General features: G+C 45.9%; 1 protein-coding gene across 5 annotated transcripts in view; it reads right to left on the minus strand.

The window, feature by feature from the left end:
- Positions 1–1,809: 1,809 nt before the first annotated feature.
- WNT5B (Wnt family member 5B) overlaps positions 1,810–19,215 on the minus strand; it is a 429,666-nt gene continuing 412,260 nt past the window's right edge. For all 5 annotated transcript variants that reach the window (XM_085652238.1, XM_085652233.1, XM_085652235.1 and 2 more), the window contains exon 5: positions 1,810–3,781. In XM_085652238.1, the coding sequence (XP_085508364.1) occupies positions 3,323–3,781 (459 nt within the window). In that variant the 3' untranslated portion in view covers positions 1,810–3,322. The remainder of the gene's footprint in view (positions 3,782–19,215) is intronic.

Consider the following 19,215-nt stretch of genomic DNA (forward strand, 5'->3'; position numbering starts at 1 on the left):
TGCTTGTACTTCTTCTCCGTCCTGGGCGTGATGGACCGGCATGTTGCTGGCTCCTTAAAGGCTTCCTTCCCCTGGTTCATTACGCTTTGGAGCATGGGAAGGAACTGGCTCCTCGTCTGAATGGGGAGCAGGGTCTCTAGAAGGAAATCAGCTTTCGGCTTCTCCTCGTCCAGTTTTACCCCAAAGGCTGCTGCAGCACTCCTGACGACCATATTATACACCCTGATGTCGTCTGGCGGCGAAGGCCTCGAAGGATACGTGTCCACGGGCTCTTCGGGATTTTCGGCGTCGATATCTTGCCAATCCAGTTCGTGAGTGGTTGATGGCGCCGAGCCGAAGAACGACTGCTGGTCGGCCTCCTCGTCTTCGCCTTCATAGTAGGTGCCTTCTTCTTCCTCCCCCTCAGGATCTCTCGGCAGCCCTTCGGCGTAGAATTCTTCCTGCTCCTCGATCTCGACGACGTCCGTCGACGGAGTCGTTGGAATTCTGAATTCTTTCAATTTGGCGTCGAACTCCTTCTTCCTCTGAAGGATGCTCTCCATCTCCGCTTCGAGCCTTCTCTTCTTCTTCTCCATTTCGGAGATGCTTTCGACGTCGACCGCGGTTCTTTTCGACGGAGCTTGCGTCGACGCTGGCCTGTCTTTATGCGTCGAACGCCCCGCTTCGTGGGCTGCTTTCGACGAACTCAGTATTTCGGCGTCCTTCGGCACCAGGGAGTCCTTCTCGCAGGATCCGCTCGGCCTTTTGTCCATGGATCCACCCTTGGTCGTCGAAATTTTCGGCGCCGGTGCTCCTTTTGAGGACTTTGACTCAGATTTTCGAGAGTCTGTCTCGGGTTTGAGGCCCTTTCGGGCGTTTTGAACTCGACGATTCTCTTACCTCATCAGGCGTTTTCGTATCGGTCTCTGCGACCGTGAAGACGTCGGGTCCTTCGGCGATGTTGTCCTCATCGTCGGTGGAGAGGCCCAGATCGTAAAGCGACGGGGCCTTACCTTTGCCTTCCATGCTGAAGTTAGCTCTTCTCTGGCGTTCTCTCACTCGGAGCGTCTTCGGTGCGAAAGCTGAACAGGCGTTGCAGTCCTTGCTCGGGTAGTCGATCGGTAGGCAAAGGTTGCAGACCGGATGCTGGTCCTTCTGCGCGAACTTGTGGTGGCAGTTAGGGCAGAATTTGAATGGTGTCTTGTCCATTGCACTCAGAGCCTCTGAGTGCGCATCCTCGAAGGGCGTCGAAGAAAATTCCTGGGAATTCTTCCTTCTTCGCGTCCCGGATGTAATTTATTCCCCTCTGTTATCTCAGCTGTTTCTTCTCGACAAAACTCGTGTTTTCTCCTTCTTCCTTCGATTGAAATCCTGGTGCTTCTCGATGACGATCCAGACCCAACGGCAGAAAAAAGAATCTGAAGATGGCGCCCCAAAGGTGGGACTTCCGCAAGAAGCACGACGACGTCACGAGAGGTGCACCAAATGGTGGGACGTCGACGCCCACCTGGGCTACGAAAAAACAAAAAAACAAAAAAAACAAAAGAAAGACTACGAAACCGGACCCAACCACCAGATCGCGGAATAATACACAGCATAGTGAATCCAGAAAGATTCACGCTGCAAAACACCATTTATGCTTTACCCGCATTTCTGTTCAGAATATATATATCTATATAGACAAACATACATTTTATATCCAGATTACCCAAATTAATTTGACATACTCGTTCAAAAGCATAATGATAACTGTTATACATATAAAACGTAAAGATGACAACCTTACCTAAACCCCCAACATCATTTCACAATAGGACTCACACCGTGTCGAAGTTTTCAATGTGTTTTACTTGACAAGTTCCATTACAAAGATAATACATATTTACAAACTTGCTCATAATGCTTTCGTTCGGTCAACCTCTCCTATTACCCCTCACCCAAACACGTTGTTGGCTGTCTTTACTTCAGTGGGGTGGAATGATTGTTGTAGGGGAAAGTACTCAGGAAAACACAGCGAGTTTCTAGCAACGTTGCACCATGGGTGTGTTAACGAGTCTCAAATAAATAGTCTGCAAATCCAAAGTTTAAAAAAAATAGCATTTAAAAAAAATAGCCTAACAGTGAGAGTCCTTTTATACTGTACATCCAAAGAAAGAGGAGAAAAAATGGACATTAACATTGTTACGCAGTAACGTCCAGTCCATGGCAATCCACACTATAGGTCAAAAAGAAACAAAATGGTTGCTCCGTGGCCTAGCAGGGACACCAACATGATCGACGGCGGAAAGTGGTGAGCAGACAATGGAATCAGCTTTGTCGTCAAGATCTGTCTCCTGATATTCGCCGGACAGGTCTCCTGATTTGCACACCTGCTTACCATAGCCATAGTCCTTGCAGATACACTCAGAAGAGTCCTCACACTACTCTGAAGATGCCCACGCCCTGACTCAACTCTTCAGTGGAAGATGTAAGGAAGGCACAATACTACGAGCGCGAGGTACCTCACAGTAGGAGAAATATTAAAAATGAATGAGTTTGTACCACTGAACACAAATATGGAGTTAAGTTGTCGACAGGAATGTTCAACTGAAGTGCTTTTTCCACCTTTGGAAAAAAGTGGAATGCAGGATTAGTCGAAAAATTAGAAGCAGTCACTGGGATGTTGATCAATAATTTGAAAGGAAGTAATGAATTTTCTGCTATGATATATTTAATAAAGAACAACTAACTTCTTGGGGAACTCGATCACTGAGCTGCCTTGGCGTTGACAAAGGTGGTCTTGAAATTCAAAAAATGTATTTTCCTAAAAACTGCATGCAAAAGAATATAGCACACTGCTGTACCCCAGAGTCCAGAATGTGGAGTCACCTTTTCTGAATTTATAGCCTTTCCTGTATATGATCATTCAATTCTGTGCACTTGTGTCAACCTACTGCCCACAGCATGGGGGTCAACACCAGCAAAAAGTTAGTTGGAGATGGCGAGTAGAAAAATCTGCTTGGATATCCAAAAGTTGTCCCTCTGGCACGTTGTTTGAGGAAAACAGAAAGGCCTGATGGAGATTTTTCACTCTTAACATGATTTCACTGTGGGTACTCGATCTGGGCACCTATCTGCCTTATGGGTCACATGGTCTGGCATCAACATCCGGAGCCACTGCCTACTCCTCCTCAGCCTCAAATGAAGCATCCATTCCATTGGTTTCGTTATGAAAAAGGTCTCTTAAATAAGCTTTTAATTATTATCTATCTATTTATTTATACAAATATAAAATATATATTTATATATTTATATAATATATATTTTGGCTGTTTTCTTTTTTTCTTCTTCCCTGCTGGTTCTTTCATTTACACACGAACTGATCGACAATCTCGGTACATTTTTTGCACTTGACATAGCAGCACCAGTGGAACTTGCAGTGACAGCGTTCCACTTGGACGGTCTTGAACTGGTCATAGCCCCGGCCGCAGCACATGAGCTCACAGCCATCCATGCCCTCGGAGGTCTTGTTGCAGAGCCGGCCCAGGGTGCCCACGGAGCCGGTGGACTCGTTGCGCAGACAGTAGTCGGGGCTCTGGTCGATGTAGACAAGGTCCTCCACAGTGGGCGTGTTGAAACGACTGTTCATCAGCTCCAACTTCCCCTTCCGGTTGATGCGCATGGCGGCCGCGCTGTCGTACTTTTCCTTTAAGTGGTCGCCCACCTTCCGGAAGTCCGCCAGCTGCAGCCAACAGGTCTTCAGGCTGCAGGATCCCGACACTCCGTGGCATTTGCAGGCCACGTCCGCCAGCTTGTAAACCGCCTGGGAAGGAAGAACAAAAGCAAATAGGGAAATTAGTGTTTCAGAACTATTGGAAAGACAAAGGAGTGAATAGTGTTCAACATTCTACTCAGTTACAAAACGTTGCATCAGAATTCAGTATAAAAAGAAAAAAAAAACATTCTATAAAAAGACAACTCTTGAGAGCCCCGGAAGGAGTGCAAACCTATGAATATGTTCACACATTCCTCTGTCTAGAAGCACCCAGTGACGTGTATGTAATGGAGGTCGACTTTTTTCCATATGTGTCAGCTGGATTGAGCCTTTGGTTCTTTTGGATTTTTTTGCTTTTGCCAATGACTTTATTAGGAGCTCTTCATCTTGGAAGTGTGAGTGAATGTGCCGGTGGTAGCGCTGTAGCTGCACTCACCAGGAGGGAGGGAGGGAGAGGGAGAGAGAGAGGGAGAGGGGGGAGAGAGAGAGAGAGAGAGAGAGAGAGAGAGAGAGAGAGGGAGAGGGAGAGGGAGAGGGAGAGGGTGAGGGAGAGGGAGAGGGAGAGGGAGAGGGAGAGGGAGAGGGAGAGGGAGAGGGAGAGAGAGAGGGAGAGGGAGAGAGAGAGAGAGACAGGGAGAGAGAGAGAGACAGGGAGAGGGAGAGAGAGAGAGAGAGAGAGAACACACGTGCAGTCAGTCAAGAAGTACAGGGGTGCTCAGGCGGAGGTCGTGTTAGGTTCTGAAGAAGGTGTCTTCTTCCATACATCCCTGGGTAGCTAGTGTTTAAGGTGCTACAAAAAGCTTTTCTAATTCTTAGGCCGGACCCCTGGACCCATGGCCTGAGAGAGCCATTCATCAGGCAGTGGAGCTTCCTGGCCGTATCTGTGACGTCATTGAGGAGGGATATAAAGCCAAATGGTCGACAACAACCACTCAAACAAGCATTAGCATAGGTCTCGCTTTTGGGGCCTTATGAGTGTTTAGCCAGAGCTATTGACTTTGCCAATGTCTTTAAGCTGTGCTGTAGAGAAGTGTGGCTGCTGTGCAGCATGCTGAAAAGTTTTAATTAAAAAGTGTCAGAAGCATTTTTGTTACCTTATATATGACCAAGAAGGCATTATGTACAAATGAACGACCATATTAAACAAGCATTTGCAATGCATTAGGACTCGCATTTACACAAATTTGAGCTATTGGCATTGAAAATAACAATGCCTTTTTTTATGTTTTGGTTTTAAAACATAAATAAAATGCATTGCCATTTACAATGCCAATAGCTTGAACTCGCGTAAATGTTTTAATGTATTTATTAAGCTGCTCTTCTCAAACATAATAGCCAGGGACTGCAGCCTTACTCATATGCAAATGACACAGATTTATGAGAGAAAAAAGGGCCCGGAGAGAACTTCTAAACTATTTTTTTTAAAAGGGGGAAAATAAAAATAAACTGAATCTTAGATGAAAGCAGTGGGCTGCGTCAATTGCACTAAGTCAGACTTTCTCCTAAAAGGTTCAAGCCAGAAACCAGAGGCTCTCCAATGTGCTCGGCAGGCCTAACCTCTTCGCAATAACAACACAATATATTGGTGCTATATATGATGTGAATATCAACTTTGAGTCTCAAAGTATATATTATACAACAAGGTAACGTTTAAAAGTAATAAACTGTAAAAATAAATATATATATATTTATAAATAAAACTGTCTGAAAGATGTGTGCATAGTTTTAAGAAAATAAATATATACCTAAACAATCCATTGGAAAAAAGGCATCAACAAAAGCAAATAGATCTGGCTTTAATGTGCCAACACATGCAAACCGAGGTACACTATCCACAAAAGCTGTGTAAATGCACAAATGCTGTTTATCACATTAAAGCCTGCTCTACTGGATTTGCCAATGTAACTACAACTAATGGGCATACCTACGAAAGCAGCGCATACTCACCTCTGCAGAAGATTTAGTGAAAGTAGCGAACAGGATAAGACCCTTCAACTGATTTAGGGGAGGGCGGGAGCACAGGGTAAACATAGATTACCCTACAAACTGGTTTTGAAAGACATGCAAGACTACATTTTCATACACGTTCTCCTTAATGGGCCAAACAGTACTTAAAACCTTTTGATTAAATTACACATCGATGAGTCCTTATTCCTCTTGGAGAACGAAGTATTCGAGCATCTACTGATTTTAATATATACTCCAGATAGACTTGATATTGTATAAAAATTGATGCGATATAAATGCAACCGGGTCAACAGAAGACCGCCGCCTCTCCCTCCATCTAGAGCGCGTCATCACACTGTGAACTATCAGTAATCTAATGCAACTTCAAAAGATAAAATAAGCATGGAATCGAACCCAGCAGTGTGCGCGCATCACAGAAGAGCGGGAATCGAAACCAGTGGCGCGCGCGCACCACAGAGGAGTGGGGGAGAGGGAGCCTGTTGTCTGTGCCGCTCCTGCTGCGCGTAATAGACAACGATGGGAATGGGTGGAGCAAAGGCGGGACATGCGCCCGCCTTTGCCCAATTGTGTGCTGTATTTTTTGTTTTTGTTTTAAAGCACGCTAAAGCCAATTGCAGCCTGCCAAAGCAAAACCACACGCACGAGCGTGTGGTCAGCTTTCTGAAGACCGTACAAGAGGCTTCGCGCTGCGCGAGCAGTGCTACGCACTGCAATGCTAGGCGCGAGATCTAAAAGAGTATTTACAATAAAAAAAATCCTCAGTTTTCTTTTGTTCTTACAATGCTGGCAACTTGTTTCTGCCTATTCCAATGGTTGTTTGTTAAAGCTTTTTTTGCGGGGGCATAAACAATCGGAGTATGAAGAGAAAGGCTTGAACATGAAGCACTAACAAAAAATGACATTACGAGCTTATTCTGTAACCGAGGCGACTGCAGTATACAATTTTAAGTTTTTCAGTGTTTTTAAAAAAATATTTATATCCCTGAACTTCTTAACTGGGCATAAATATCTGCAATGGATCAGTGCAGCAAGGACGAAAGGTGAACTTCTACGCCAACACCATCACATTCCATCTAGACAGCAACTGAAAGGCTGTTTAATTTTTTCATTTTATGGTGCATTGTATTTTTCTGCATGAGCACATAGATTTCAATCGAAATGTCCTCATCGCTATCAATGTGATCTATTATGGTGTACGTTGTTAATGAATATGGAGTTGCTGCTATAAAAAAAAAACCTGAATCGATTGCTTTGCCAGGACTAAATCAAATTATGAAAATAAATAAACAAGCATTTACAATGCAATGGTCTCGGCATTGTTAAAGTTAGAGCTATTGGCATTGCTCATGACATTATTTTTGTTTATGTTTTTAAAACATTTAAAGAAACTGCATTGTTATTTACAATGATGTCAATAGCTTAATCACTCTCAAATGCGAGACCTATTGCATTTGCACCCACACACAGAGCCACACCCACAGAGCCACCCACCCACACAGAGCCACCCACACACACACACAGAGCCACTCACCCACACAGAGCCACCCACACAGAGCAACCCACACACAAATAGAGGCACCCACAGAGCCACCTATACACACAGTTACCCACACACAGCCAGAGCCACCACGCATAGAACCACCTACAAAAAAAGCCACCCCCACACAGAGCCACCCACACACACACACACACACACACACACACACAGCCACCCACACACACAGAGCCACCCACCCACACACAAACACACACACACACACACACACACACACACAGACCTAAAAAGGAGGGGTGACTTCAAGGGCCAAGACAGATGTGAGGAGCGGAGCAAAGTCAGGGTGGAGCGGGGCATGTAGGGCCAAAGAATAGCGAAGGGCTGGAAGCCAAGGCGAGAACTTGGGACAAGAGACGAGGGTGGGGGGTTGAAGGACAGAAAGGTAGGGAGATATTAGGGGAAAGGGAGAAGAGCGGAACTCAGCCTATGATTGGCGCATGGCCAAAAGGCAGCAGTCCAGGGCTCAAAGAGAGGACAGCGTGCGGCTGTAATACGAAGAGAAGAGGCGCGGGCGAAAAAGGGGAGAGGGCAGAAGCAATAATGTGTATTGTATTGTAATTGCAATTAAATAGCGCTGACGACTTGACGAGGTGTTGAAGCGCTTTTACGGTGAGTAGCACGCTACTCCAGCACCCATTTGGATTAGTGTAGGAAATTACAAGAAAAAAAGAGCGAGGGTAAGAAATCCAGATATTTAGGGCAAGAGTGGCCGATAAGAGTAAAAGATGGTGTCTTTCAGGGAAAATTAGTGGAACATATCGAGTGAAAGAAGAGAAACTAGAGAAGGTACAAAGGAGGACCCACAAGGACTGGGGGGGTGGGGGGTAAAGGAGTTGGATGGGTCATGGAGCTGTAATTCGGAAGGTGTGGGGCAGTTAGAAATGGTGTTTAAAAGCTAGGCGCTTTGAATGCTGTTTGCGTTCATTGTTTCCACTGCCTCTGTACAGCACACACACACTCATTCGCTTTCTGCCTTCAGAAGAAGGGCCTCCGAGCTCAGAACATCCTATTCTAACCAGTTGTTTATCTGTCTGAGAACAGAGCGACTCCCTGCAGCATGTGCCAGGCGCAGACAAAAGAGCCGACTCAACACAGACAACACACGTGCACTACCCCCACGGGGCCCTGCGCTTTACACGTGTGTGGGGGGGACTGAGCTACCAGTGCCACTTTCCACACAGCGACTGACTTAACCAAGGAAGAAATCGCCCTTTCACCGCAGAGACTATTGGCACTGAACTACCCTATGAAGAACGTATTTAGGTTTCACGAATACATTAAACCTAGTGCATTGCCTGCCAGGCTGACTTACCATACCCATGACAGATGAACGCACCAACAGTCATTTTAGATATCCAATTACCCCAGCATCATACTTCCCGTGACACTCTCCTCGGGGAAATGCATCCGTGTGCTCTTGGACTGGTTGCTTCTGCTCGGTACGGCTCGGCCTGACACCCACGCAGAGTAGCTTTCTTTTTTAACCCTAACTGCAGCAAGAATGACATATGGACCCCGAGTGCCAGGGGGAGGAGAGCGAACAGCGCCAGCCGGAGGCAGGAGCACCGAGGGAGCCGAGAGCAGGGGATGGGTCACTGCTTTAAAGACCGCGATCCCTTTGTTACTTGCAGTTCATAAATTGTGCTCCTTCTAATATGGCCTAGTGAGGCATGAAAGCCAGCCACCCTTCAGTACAAGCTGGAGAGTGATGCCGGAATACTGCACAGGGGTGCACAGCCCACACCCCACCGCACTCTACCAAGCCTTTCTCTGCTGCCCATCCCGTCAGCGCTCTGTAGCGACTGCAAGTTGGCGCTTTATAGAAATCACCGAAATAAATATGTAGACTTGACAGGAGTCCGGTGAGCACACTACGACTCCGGTGGGTGCGCAACGCCCGTTGGGTATGAGAGGGGTGCCCTTAATGTCAACCACACCATTATGTAAATGATAACAATTAATGGGTACAAGCAGTGTTTTAGAGCTATCACACATACGCGGGGCGTGCGTGCGTGGGTGGGGGTGGGGGGGGGGGGGGAGTATTCGGTCTGGGTAAGGGATCTGAATCGGCAACGGAGCACATAACTACGGGAGGGCTACGGGTGTACGGGGGCACGGGTTGCAAGGGAGATCCGCCGAGTCTGGAAGGGGGGTTTCAATAGACCACAGGGGCTGCAAAAGGGTGAGGAGGAGGACGGAGCCTGGGTGGGTCTGTGGAGCGCTGGGACAGTACAAGAGCAACGAGGCCGCATGGGGTGCAATTGGAGGAGCCCAGAGTCTGTAGGGTGCGGGGCAGCGAGGTCAGCATGCCCGGCTCCAGGAATTGTTTTTTGGGAGGGCAAAGGATCAGGGCACAAGTCCTAAACAAGGGGGAAAGGCGTCCAAGGCACGGTGCGGATCCCTGCTCATCGAAGGGCAGCGCCGCCAACTATACTCACAACAGCACGAAGATCCTCACGGCCAGAGGACAGCAAAACAATGGCGGATGGAAGCTCCGAAACTTTTTCGGATTCGGGGGCGTGTTCCTGCTGTTCTAAAAGGGCGTGGCTAAAAAGTGGAAAGAACAGCAAGGAACACGCCCCCGAATCTGAAAAAGACGGAGCCTATTTGGAGGGACAGCTCTCTCCTCCAATGGCGGGCCTCCGTTTAGGAAGCCAGCCAATGGAGGAGAGGCAAAAAGAGAGGCGGGCTAAGGAGCCACTCTAGGAAACATTAAATCTCGACTTCCGGTTCTGCCTTCGGCAGACCGGTAGTCCTCGACCTAAAAACTAAGGTGTGGGATAGGTCAGGCTATTACATTGATGACTCACCCGTGACTGAGCATAGATGCTAGGAATTTGAACGTTTGATCTATAAAATAGAATTGCTCTTGTGCCTAAAAACTTTCTGTGTGGACTGTGACAGCTCTCAGTCTGTTATGTGAGGAAAAGAACTCAAAGACAACTCTGAATACCAGCTATTAAGAGGATATAACGAGGTGAGAGCGCAGTGTACAATGTGCGGGGGGCGGTGAAGGGAGGTGCTGCTACTTACAAGGACCATCTGTGAATTCAGCCTCATGTCGGTCGTCCGTAGCCGCTGTTTTAACGGGTGTCAATTGACCATCATTTTAGCACTTCTGGGTCGCATAACAACCAATACCACAACTGAACATACTCTGAAGGTAGGGGAGGGGGTCATGTCGGAGTAGGCGGTACTGCTACTGTGCAAGATGACCTATGATTGGAACACTGTAGAACACCTCAGCCAATCCTGGTGCCGTCCATCTAGGAGCGACCTCTTAGGTGAGTTAGTCACGGTGTGTGTAGAGAAGCCACAACAAGGTACGAAAGCTAGAGGAGGAACGTTGTATTTATGCATCCTCTAATCCATGCTTCCACACAGAGATAATACATTCAAGTGTGAAAACCCAAACGTTTCAGTATAAACTATCCAAGCGTGAGGGAAGGCGCAGCCAACATGGAAGGGGAAGGCAAAGGAAAATAATAAACAAGCACTGGCCGCGCAGCCGTGAAAGTGACGCGGCCGCAAAAGTGAAAGTGATCTCATGCTTAATTGAGGAAGAGAGGGGGGCGGGTTGAGTGTGTAGAGTTAATGAGCCATGACGAGCAGATGGCGGCTGCGCGCGTGCACGCGTGCGTAACCGCAAGCTTGAGGCCAGCAAAAGCTTATGGTAGCACTTTGAAAACCCACTTACTAAATGTCTCGCAGGGCAGCGCATGTGCTGGCTCAGGCGAGACGTAAAAAACAAAAAAAAAGGAGGGACGGGAAATTAAGTGAAGGCAATTTTGGACCCAATCACTGAATGGCAGAATAATGCACACCATGTAGCTACAGAACGATTCCTGCTGCAAAACCTGATTATTAAACCATGGAAAAGCCATTAGGATCCACATCGGGAGCACTAGAAGGATGACAACCGTTTTGTTGACTGAAAAACGACAACAGGTAGTGCAGGTATGACAGGGGAAAATGACGGATGAGTACCACTCAGGGAGGTAAAGACTCAAACCAGTCTTGCATAAATCCTTTACCAGGGACAATGTACACAGAGAGGAAGTAGGTTCACTATTTGCAATTCCGAGCTGAAAAATAAAAGACTTTATTTAGTTTATCTACTGTGGAGGTACTGCTTGAAGCAAAATTAGAACATTGTAATGTTGAGCGCTCCATTGAAGAAAATGGAGTGCTCTGGGCTTCTAATGGCTTAGGGAAGCCCGGAGCATCAACATTCCAATGTTTGTTTACAGCTGCTGCTATGAACAAAGGCCTTACTGAGCCCAAGGGGATTTCAAACCCCTTGGGCTCCGTGAGGCAGTGGTGGCTGGTGACATTTCAAAGTGGTGAGGCGTAAAATAATAGTCATACTGCACTGTAGCGTGCGGGCGTAGCGAGCGAGACCGAACAACCAAAGAGGGGTTCGGGAGGGGGGGGGGGGGGGGGATTTTGAAAAAAGAGTGGACAAATGGTGCATTTTCAAGCAAATCCGCATCAGGTACATGTTCTTTGCAGCAGGCACATTAAGCTTTTGCGCTACCTTTCCATGAGTCAAAACTTCCACTAGACAAAACTCTGATCTCTCTCCAGGAAAAACATTAACCATCAGCGTTATCATGACATTTGTGTATTGTTTCTGGAAATGGCTAGAGGACAGGAAAGTGGTAGCAAGTGCTTTTAGAACCATAATATACTTGCAACGCCCTTCAAATTACACACTAGACAAGAGAGCAATATGCAGCCTAAATAAAAAGTACCAGCATCCTGGAAAGAGCAAAGTAAAGCATGTGAAATGTAAGCAGTAAGAACATGGTTTACGGGTTACCAATCCACCCATCAATCAGTCATTGCAGTACCCCACGATTGGTGCACTTCCCCACCAAGGAAAACAATGTTGTTCAAAAAAAGACAAGAAAGCAAACGTACTGCTTCACTGGCAAACTCTGTAAAGTAGCGCTAATATGTTTGGGTGTGAATAAAATCAACGTAGCCACTTTGCGAACACTCTGACTTGCTTTATTTCGTTTTTTATTTATTTTTCATAGTTTGAACCTTACTTGACCAGTGAGTGGCGACTGGTGAAGTTCATATGGGCAAGAACACTGAAGCAGAGTTTTTGCGCACTATGCACATAATTCACCTTTTGCCGAATTGTATATATATCAAAACATCTGTTACTGAAGAAAACAACTACCAGAAAAGTGCCACACGTGGCGTGGCGCATCGCAGTGCCAGATATTTTGTAAAGGTTTCATTAGTCACTTTTTCCTTGCTGATTGCTGTATTCCGGAGTGTGGGTGAAACCTTTGGTGCCTAGACTGTGTCTCACTCTGTGCATCAAAAAAAGAAAGCACGTAGTGACATCCTCGTGCTAATGAGCGCTCAACATTTGCACAGCAACTTCTGGGTGTCACCAGCGCTTGCCTGAGAAGGGACCTGAGCCCAGCACAGTTGCCCAGGATGACACTGCTTATAAAAGAGGCGCCGGGCAGAAAATCGGGTCTCCCATGCTTGACTCTTACGCGTCTCTTCACTCTTATTCCATCAGTCACTGATTTTCTAGGCTCCAAAAGGGTGGGGTTTACATTCAGCAAACTGTACAATAAGACTCACCCCTCACCCCCCCTCCACCACCCACTCTCACTTTCCACCGCCAACACCTTCCACCCACCACGAATCTGACAGAAATGCGTTCACTCTAGAAGCAGCAGTTTTCCTCTTTACTCACTTCTAGAAGTTGATAGGAAAAGAAGATTATACCTAAATTGGCGATTTTCCCCCGGTCTAGAATACAACAATTTTCTGACTGTCAGGGATAGAGAGTTATAGAGTAATTTGATTTTAATACTACTACAGCACTTGGAAACATACTAAAAAGTGTAATCTGTTTTCTATGTTTATTATAGTAAGTATACTAGATATCGAGGCCACACAGGCGAACGAAAGCCGCCGGCGCCGCCTAAAACCATATACGTGCGGTGTTATATCATATAACACCGCACGTATGATATGTAAATTACACCAAACGGAAACGGACGGTCCATATTACTATAGTATTAGAAATAGTATACTACTAGATATCGAGGCCGCGCAGGCAAACGTGAGCCGCCGGTGCCGCCTATAACCATATAACACCGCACATATGATATGTAAATTACACCAAACGGACGGTCCAAACCGCAAAGCGGTTTGTCCCGTTGCATGCATTATTATATACAGGAAAGGAACTGCTGTGCACACATCGTGCATGGGAAAATTTCTACGTTTACGATGGGTTTACCAGTCGCGGCTCGCAATGGTCGCTGGGGGGTGTTGCGCGGGGGTGGGGGCAGCAGGGGGGTTTAAAAATAAAGTTTAAAAAAAAACAAAGTTAAACTTACCTGAACGGGCAGGTCTGCGCCGCCTCGGCTGTCTGCTCCTGCACGCCACTCGTCTTGCACGAGTGGCTGGCAACCCCTGGCTCTCAGCCAATCCAGACGCTGCTCCACTGCTCCAGCAGCGTCAGGATTGGCTGAGGGCAGGGATACTCCCTGCCCGTTAGAAGACCGGGATCTGCGCATGAAGAAACCCTCGGTCTCTTAAGGGAAAGGCTGGTGTGCATGTTCGGGCTGATCGTAAAAATGATCAGCCCAAAAACGAACATGCGCACTATTGCGCTGTCCGCTGTCACTCAAGTCAACCCGGAGAGTGCTGCCACAGCCCCACCCCCTTCAGTGTCCGTGTTGAACACGGACGCTGATCTACTTCTGACACTAATTCCAATCAGGAGTCCTGATTGCTGCAATTAGCGTCAGAAGTAGAACGATGGGGCCGTGGCATTAGTGGGGCAACGCCCCCCAATGGACGCATTGCCACTGCCGTGAGGCCTATGTTTACAAATTAGAACAGTCTGTCCTATAAGCGCGCAATGTTCTAATAGCCTTAGAGACCGACGTAGCGGTTTCTACAGGCCATTAAAGGCCCACTCCCTTGTTAACGCCGGAGGGGACCTTTTATGGCCGTTAGACGGCTATAATGGCTGGTTAGGTAATGAGTTTCAACCCCCTTCTGGAGCTCAATGACCCAATGAATATAAAGCATATTCATAGTGAGAATTCTTGAAGACCAAATGAAATGAAATGTATATTCAAACGGGACTTAAGTAACTGCCTGATAAACAACACTTGGAATAAACATGATTTATTCAATGTCATGAGTGTGTAACTACATTGTTTGCATAGGTATTCAGATGAAAAATTACCATTATATCAACATGCCCAGGTATCGGCTACATCTATCCAGATTTGCTTTTTCAAATAATATTCTGGGGCAATTTTGGCACTTTGAATTTAGGCCTTTCAATCCGAAGGTTGTTCCATGAGAGGATATCCCAGGGCTTTTACTCCTAAGAGTTGTTCTGCAGGTGAGCGGGTGAAGTTTTTCTCAGAGTACGAGTGGCCAGCCCACACTGAAGCTTATATATCATTTGAGTAAATTATACAGGTGAGGAGTCTTGCGATACTCTTCCCCTAATTTGAGAGGAGTTGCCCTAACGGGGTTAGGGCGCTAGACCTCGGACCTGGGGAAACTGGGTTCGAGTCTCGGTAACGGCGCTAAAACATCCAGTGATTCTTGGCAAATTTGGGAATTAAGATCGACAATGGTCTGACGCTGAGATCTCAGATCCTCGGTCTTACGGGTACTTGTTTTGGCCTCCTGAAGATGCTCCGGAAGTTTCTTCCTTTGCTTTCAGAAGAGCACAGGAGGATCACTGTGCAGGCCTTAATTGGCTCCAGATTGGATTATTCTAATGTCCTATATCTGGGTCTTCCGGAGTATCTGTTACTTCGCCTTCAGGTGGTCCAGAACTCGGCTGCTCGGGCTATCTTCGGCCTTCATAGGCGAGCCAGAGTGTCTGGCCTTCTGCAGTCGCTGCACTGGCTGCCTACCTGGAAGCGGATAGTCTTCAAGGCGTTGACGCTGGCTCATAAGGCTCTCTATGCCTCGGGTGCGAAATATCTGCAAAGGAGGCTTACTTTTTATCGCCCGGCTCGATCTTTGCGATCCGAATCTCTCTTCCTTGCGGTGGTCCCTCGAGTAAAGAGGGCCCGCTTAGGGGGTCGTTCCTTCAAGCTGAAGGCATCGCAGCTTTGGAATGCTTTGCCATTGTCTGTACGTAGCACGTCTAATTTGCGGACCTTTAGGAAGGGCCTTAAAACTTGGCTCTTTGCCTCTTAGCATGCTTTCTTCCTCAGTTTTGCTGTCTTTTTTTTGTCTCTCTGTGTTATGATTTTATGTTTTCAAGCTGCCAATAAAAAGCGCCGGGACACTCCAATGGAGTAGCCGTGCGCTATAGAAATCCTAAATAACATAACATAACTTAATCTCCCCGTGTCTAACAAAAAACAAAAAAAATGAATGTGTGTCCTCATGTAACGTTACTGGTGCTATGTAAAGCGCTCTGATACCTGATTGGATTCGGATCAAGTTTGCGCTATATAAAACTCTGAAAAAAAAAAACGTATCTTTGTTACTATCCAGGTGGAAGAAGCCCACCCTGGTTTTAGGATTCGGTGGGATATCCTAATTGGACCTCTGAGTCAGAAACCCTGTGTCTCTGCAGCACCTGCACCAGCTAAACCAGTTTTCTGCCTGGCCTACCAGGTCAACACTTCCACCTCAGGGTCTAAGGGGTTTGGGGAACACAGCTTGCTAGCACCCTTGCGCGTGTGCAGTAAGTATCCCTAAATACACAGCGATTAAAAACTTTGTATTTGTCTCCCAAAAGGAACATCAGTTAAAAGTAAAATACTTGAACAGCGTCTTTTTAACGGCACACCAACCCTTCAGGCTCGGTAAACCCACAAACGACGAAAGAAGAAGCATTGGCATGTGTTGTGTTGTATTGCAATATTTATATAGCGACTGCTACCCCGTGCAGGGTGTTGGGCTGGAAGTGTGATGTCTTTGTTTCGATCCTCTGTGGGAAGGGATTCCGCGTTACGTGCGAGGACCATGGAGGTGCGGTTATCGTGTTATGAGATGCAGCGCTTTGCAGAGTGATGGATGAAGAAGTATGAGAGACATGTGCGAGGATTATGGTAGTCAGTGAACTGGCAGCTTTCAGCAGCTCTCAGTACCAGGGCAATGGCTTGCAACGCTCAGCACTGAAGCTGCTATGCCTTAAGGCTGAAAGCAGGTTATAAACGTACCTTCTAAGGCAAAACTGATATGTACAAATACATATATAAAGCCACTGAGAAAAACAAAGGTTATAGTGACGCTATAGTTAGATATGGTAACATCTTACTTTACTTCACTGAAAAAACAACAGAGGTTAAATTTAATTTATATGTACCTGGGAATGTCAGATTAAATTTAACATTTTAAACAAAAAAAAACCAAAATAAATACTGAAATTCACCAGTTATAGTAACATAAGTAACTATAGTAACCTTCTCCACTCGGTCTCCCGGTCGATGCCCTCTGAGAACAAAAGCCAATAAATGGCGAAAATACGCACAACCTGTGAATCTTTATTAGATTTGTGCTGTAAAGTAATTATTTCTCCAAACTGAGGAGACAAATACTCAGTGATTTATCGCAATATTTTATCAGATCTAATTCCGCCACGTGGTCACTGGGTTTATCGCTGCAGTGGACATGACTGCTTGCCAGGGCTCAGGCTGTACATTAGTTTCTGCACACCACTTCAGCAGCTGTCTGCACAGTACATGGGGGCGAGCAGTAGAATTTTTTGCGCGGGTGCCCAAAGCAAAGAACGTGATCAGAACACGGTCTCCGCGCGGATCCTGATCAAGTGTACGTGACCGCGCCGAAAACTGAACGACTCGCTTTAATTAAAGACGATAAACACAGGAAGCATGCAAGCCAACTTCCCACACAGGTTGTCTCTCAACTACATGGTGAAGGAGATACCTCGCGAAGGACTCATGGATTTTACACACCGAAGACAATGTGGTTTTCGCCCTGAAATTCCGAATGTTTTATCATGTCGATAGGCCGCGCGCTGGACGACTTGTCTGCTAGACAGTGACGCACTGCTGCCATCTTGCGGCAGGCTGCTGCATATACCAGGACAGTCTACTAGGTCAGGAGAACAAACAAACGTCCGACAGAAAACAGCCGAGCAGGGTCAGCCAGAAGTTGAAAGCAGAGCTTTGAAGTGGAAAATACTGCACAACAGCTGGAGGCACGGACAGTGACTAGCTGCAGCAAGGCAAGAATTGCTCAACCATCATGTTGACTTTTGGTGCATGAAAATGGTATCTATTTAAAGCGGTGTGGCGGTGTAACAACTGTAATTAGCTGTGAACGTCAGTTGTGTAGTTACTAGCTAACATGAGAGTTGCTCTTTCAGGCTCATTGATAGCAATGCAAAAATGTTTACATCATATGAAGTTCTCAGATATGTCATTATTCTTTGTCTTGTGTCTGCCAAAGCATACAATGGTTCAGACGTTTGCGTATATCTAACTGTAGCGTAACAGGTTCAAAACAAGGGCGGAATGAAAAACGGCAAGTAGATGCAAAGACGCATTTGGCGCTAAAATCCGATGCAAAAAAAGAGCATCGCGAACAATAGCTGCACGTGTTCTATCATCCGTGTTGTCCTTGCACATTTGTGGTAAGGTTTTACTGTGTGGCGAATTCACGGTCAATTCTTACAGCAAGGAACACGTAACTATGGGACGTAACAGCATCATTTGCGGAATTTTATGTAACAAGAGCAAAACAAAATTATCAAAATTATGCGAGATTACACCGGATTAACCCAAATTTCGCTGTAGCCTACTCAAAACATGGCTCCACGCTATTCAGTTAGCTAAGTGTTTGCACCTCAGAGGTATATCTATTCACACTTACACTGACACACCTACTACACTTCATCGGCGGTATACATTCCATCAGGGATATACATTCCATAAGCGGTATGCAAATCAACTTTCCTGAAGAAGTTAAACATTCCACACCCACATCACAGAGAAATGATGTTAAAGTTAACAGCAAACTACCTGAAGGCGAGCACAGGTCAACTAGCGACACAAACAGGAATGTCTTCAAGGCAACCGCTCACATATAAGTCCAAGTAGACCCCAATCACACTGACCATCTCCACCACTGAACAAGACCATCTATTAAACATGTCTGGCAATAACCAATATACCTCCGCCTAAACAGTACAAAACACAAGCAGACGCAAGACGAACAGATCACTTTGACTGTGGCTACTGAGAATATAAGAACCCTAAAAAGCACAATGACATGAGACAAAGGACTGTCGCATAAATGCAAGGTGCACTTTTCACACGCCCATTAGTGGCATTTCTTTTTTTTCAAATTTGACAAAACGTTATTAATATCAAGCGTGGTTTACACAAATCAAATCTTTTTGACAAACTTTCATAAACATTTCTCTGACAATTTCTCACAGAAAATCAAATGCACCAAAATTCTCAAAATAAAAGATACAAAATCTTTTTTAATTATTCTCCAATGAATGCATATATACATGCAATCTTCAAATCCAAACTCCAAATGGTGTTACATGTTCCGTGTAGTTTTACAGCTCCCAATGCATTTCGGGAAAACCCTTAATCAGGGAAACACTGGAGATAACAAAAATGAATTTTCTTAAACAACTTTGCTTTTTAGCAACATTCATTTCAGTATACCATAATGTAACAAAAAAGGCTTATCAAGCGTGACCCGCCTCTTGCAGGTTATGAGGATGGCAATGAGAAAGAAAAATGCATGAGGGAATTCAAGCTTGTCACCGGTGTGATTAGTAATTAAAAAAAAGAAATAAAAGAGTGCAAAATGCACCTCAGATTATGTCTATAAAGAGTACCAGCTGGATGTGTCAAAATCAGATCAGCCGCTATGATCGCTATTATAACGCATAGAAAGCACCTTATAACCCGAAGCATACTGGGTGCCACACCCAATGCTAAGATGACTC

The sequence above is a fragment of the Triturus cristatus genome, chromosome 4_1 (genome assembly GCF_964204655.1).
Source record: "Triturus cristatus chromosome 4_1, aTriCri1.1, whole genome shotgun sequence".
NCBI classification, from domain to species: Eukaryota; Metazoa; Chordata; class Amphibia; order Caudata; family Salamandridae; genus Triturus; species Triturus cristatus.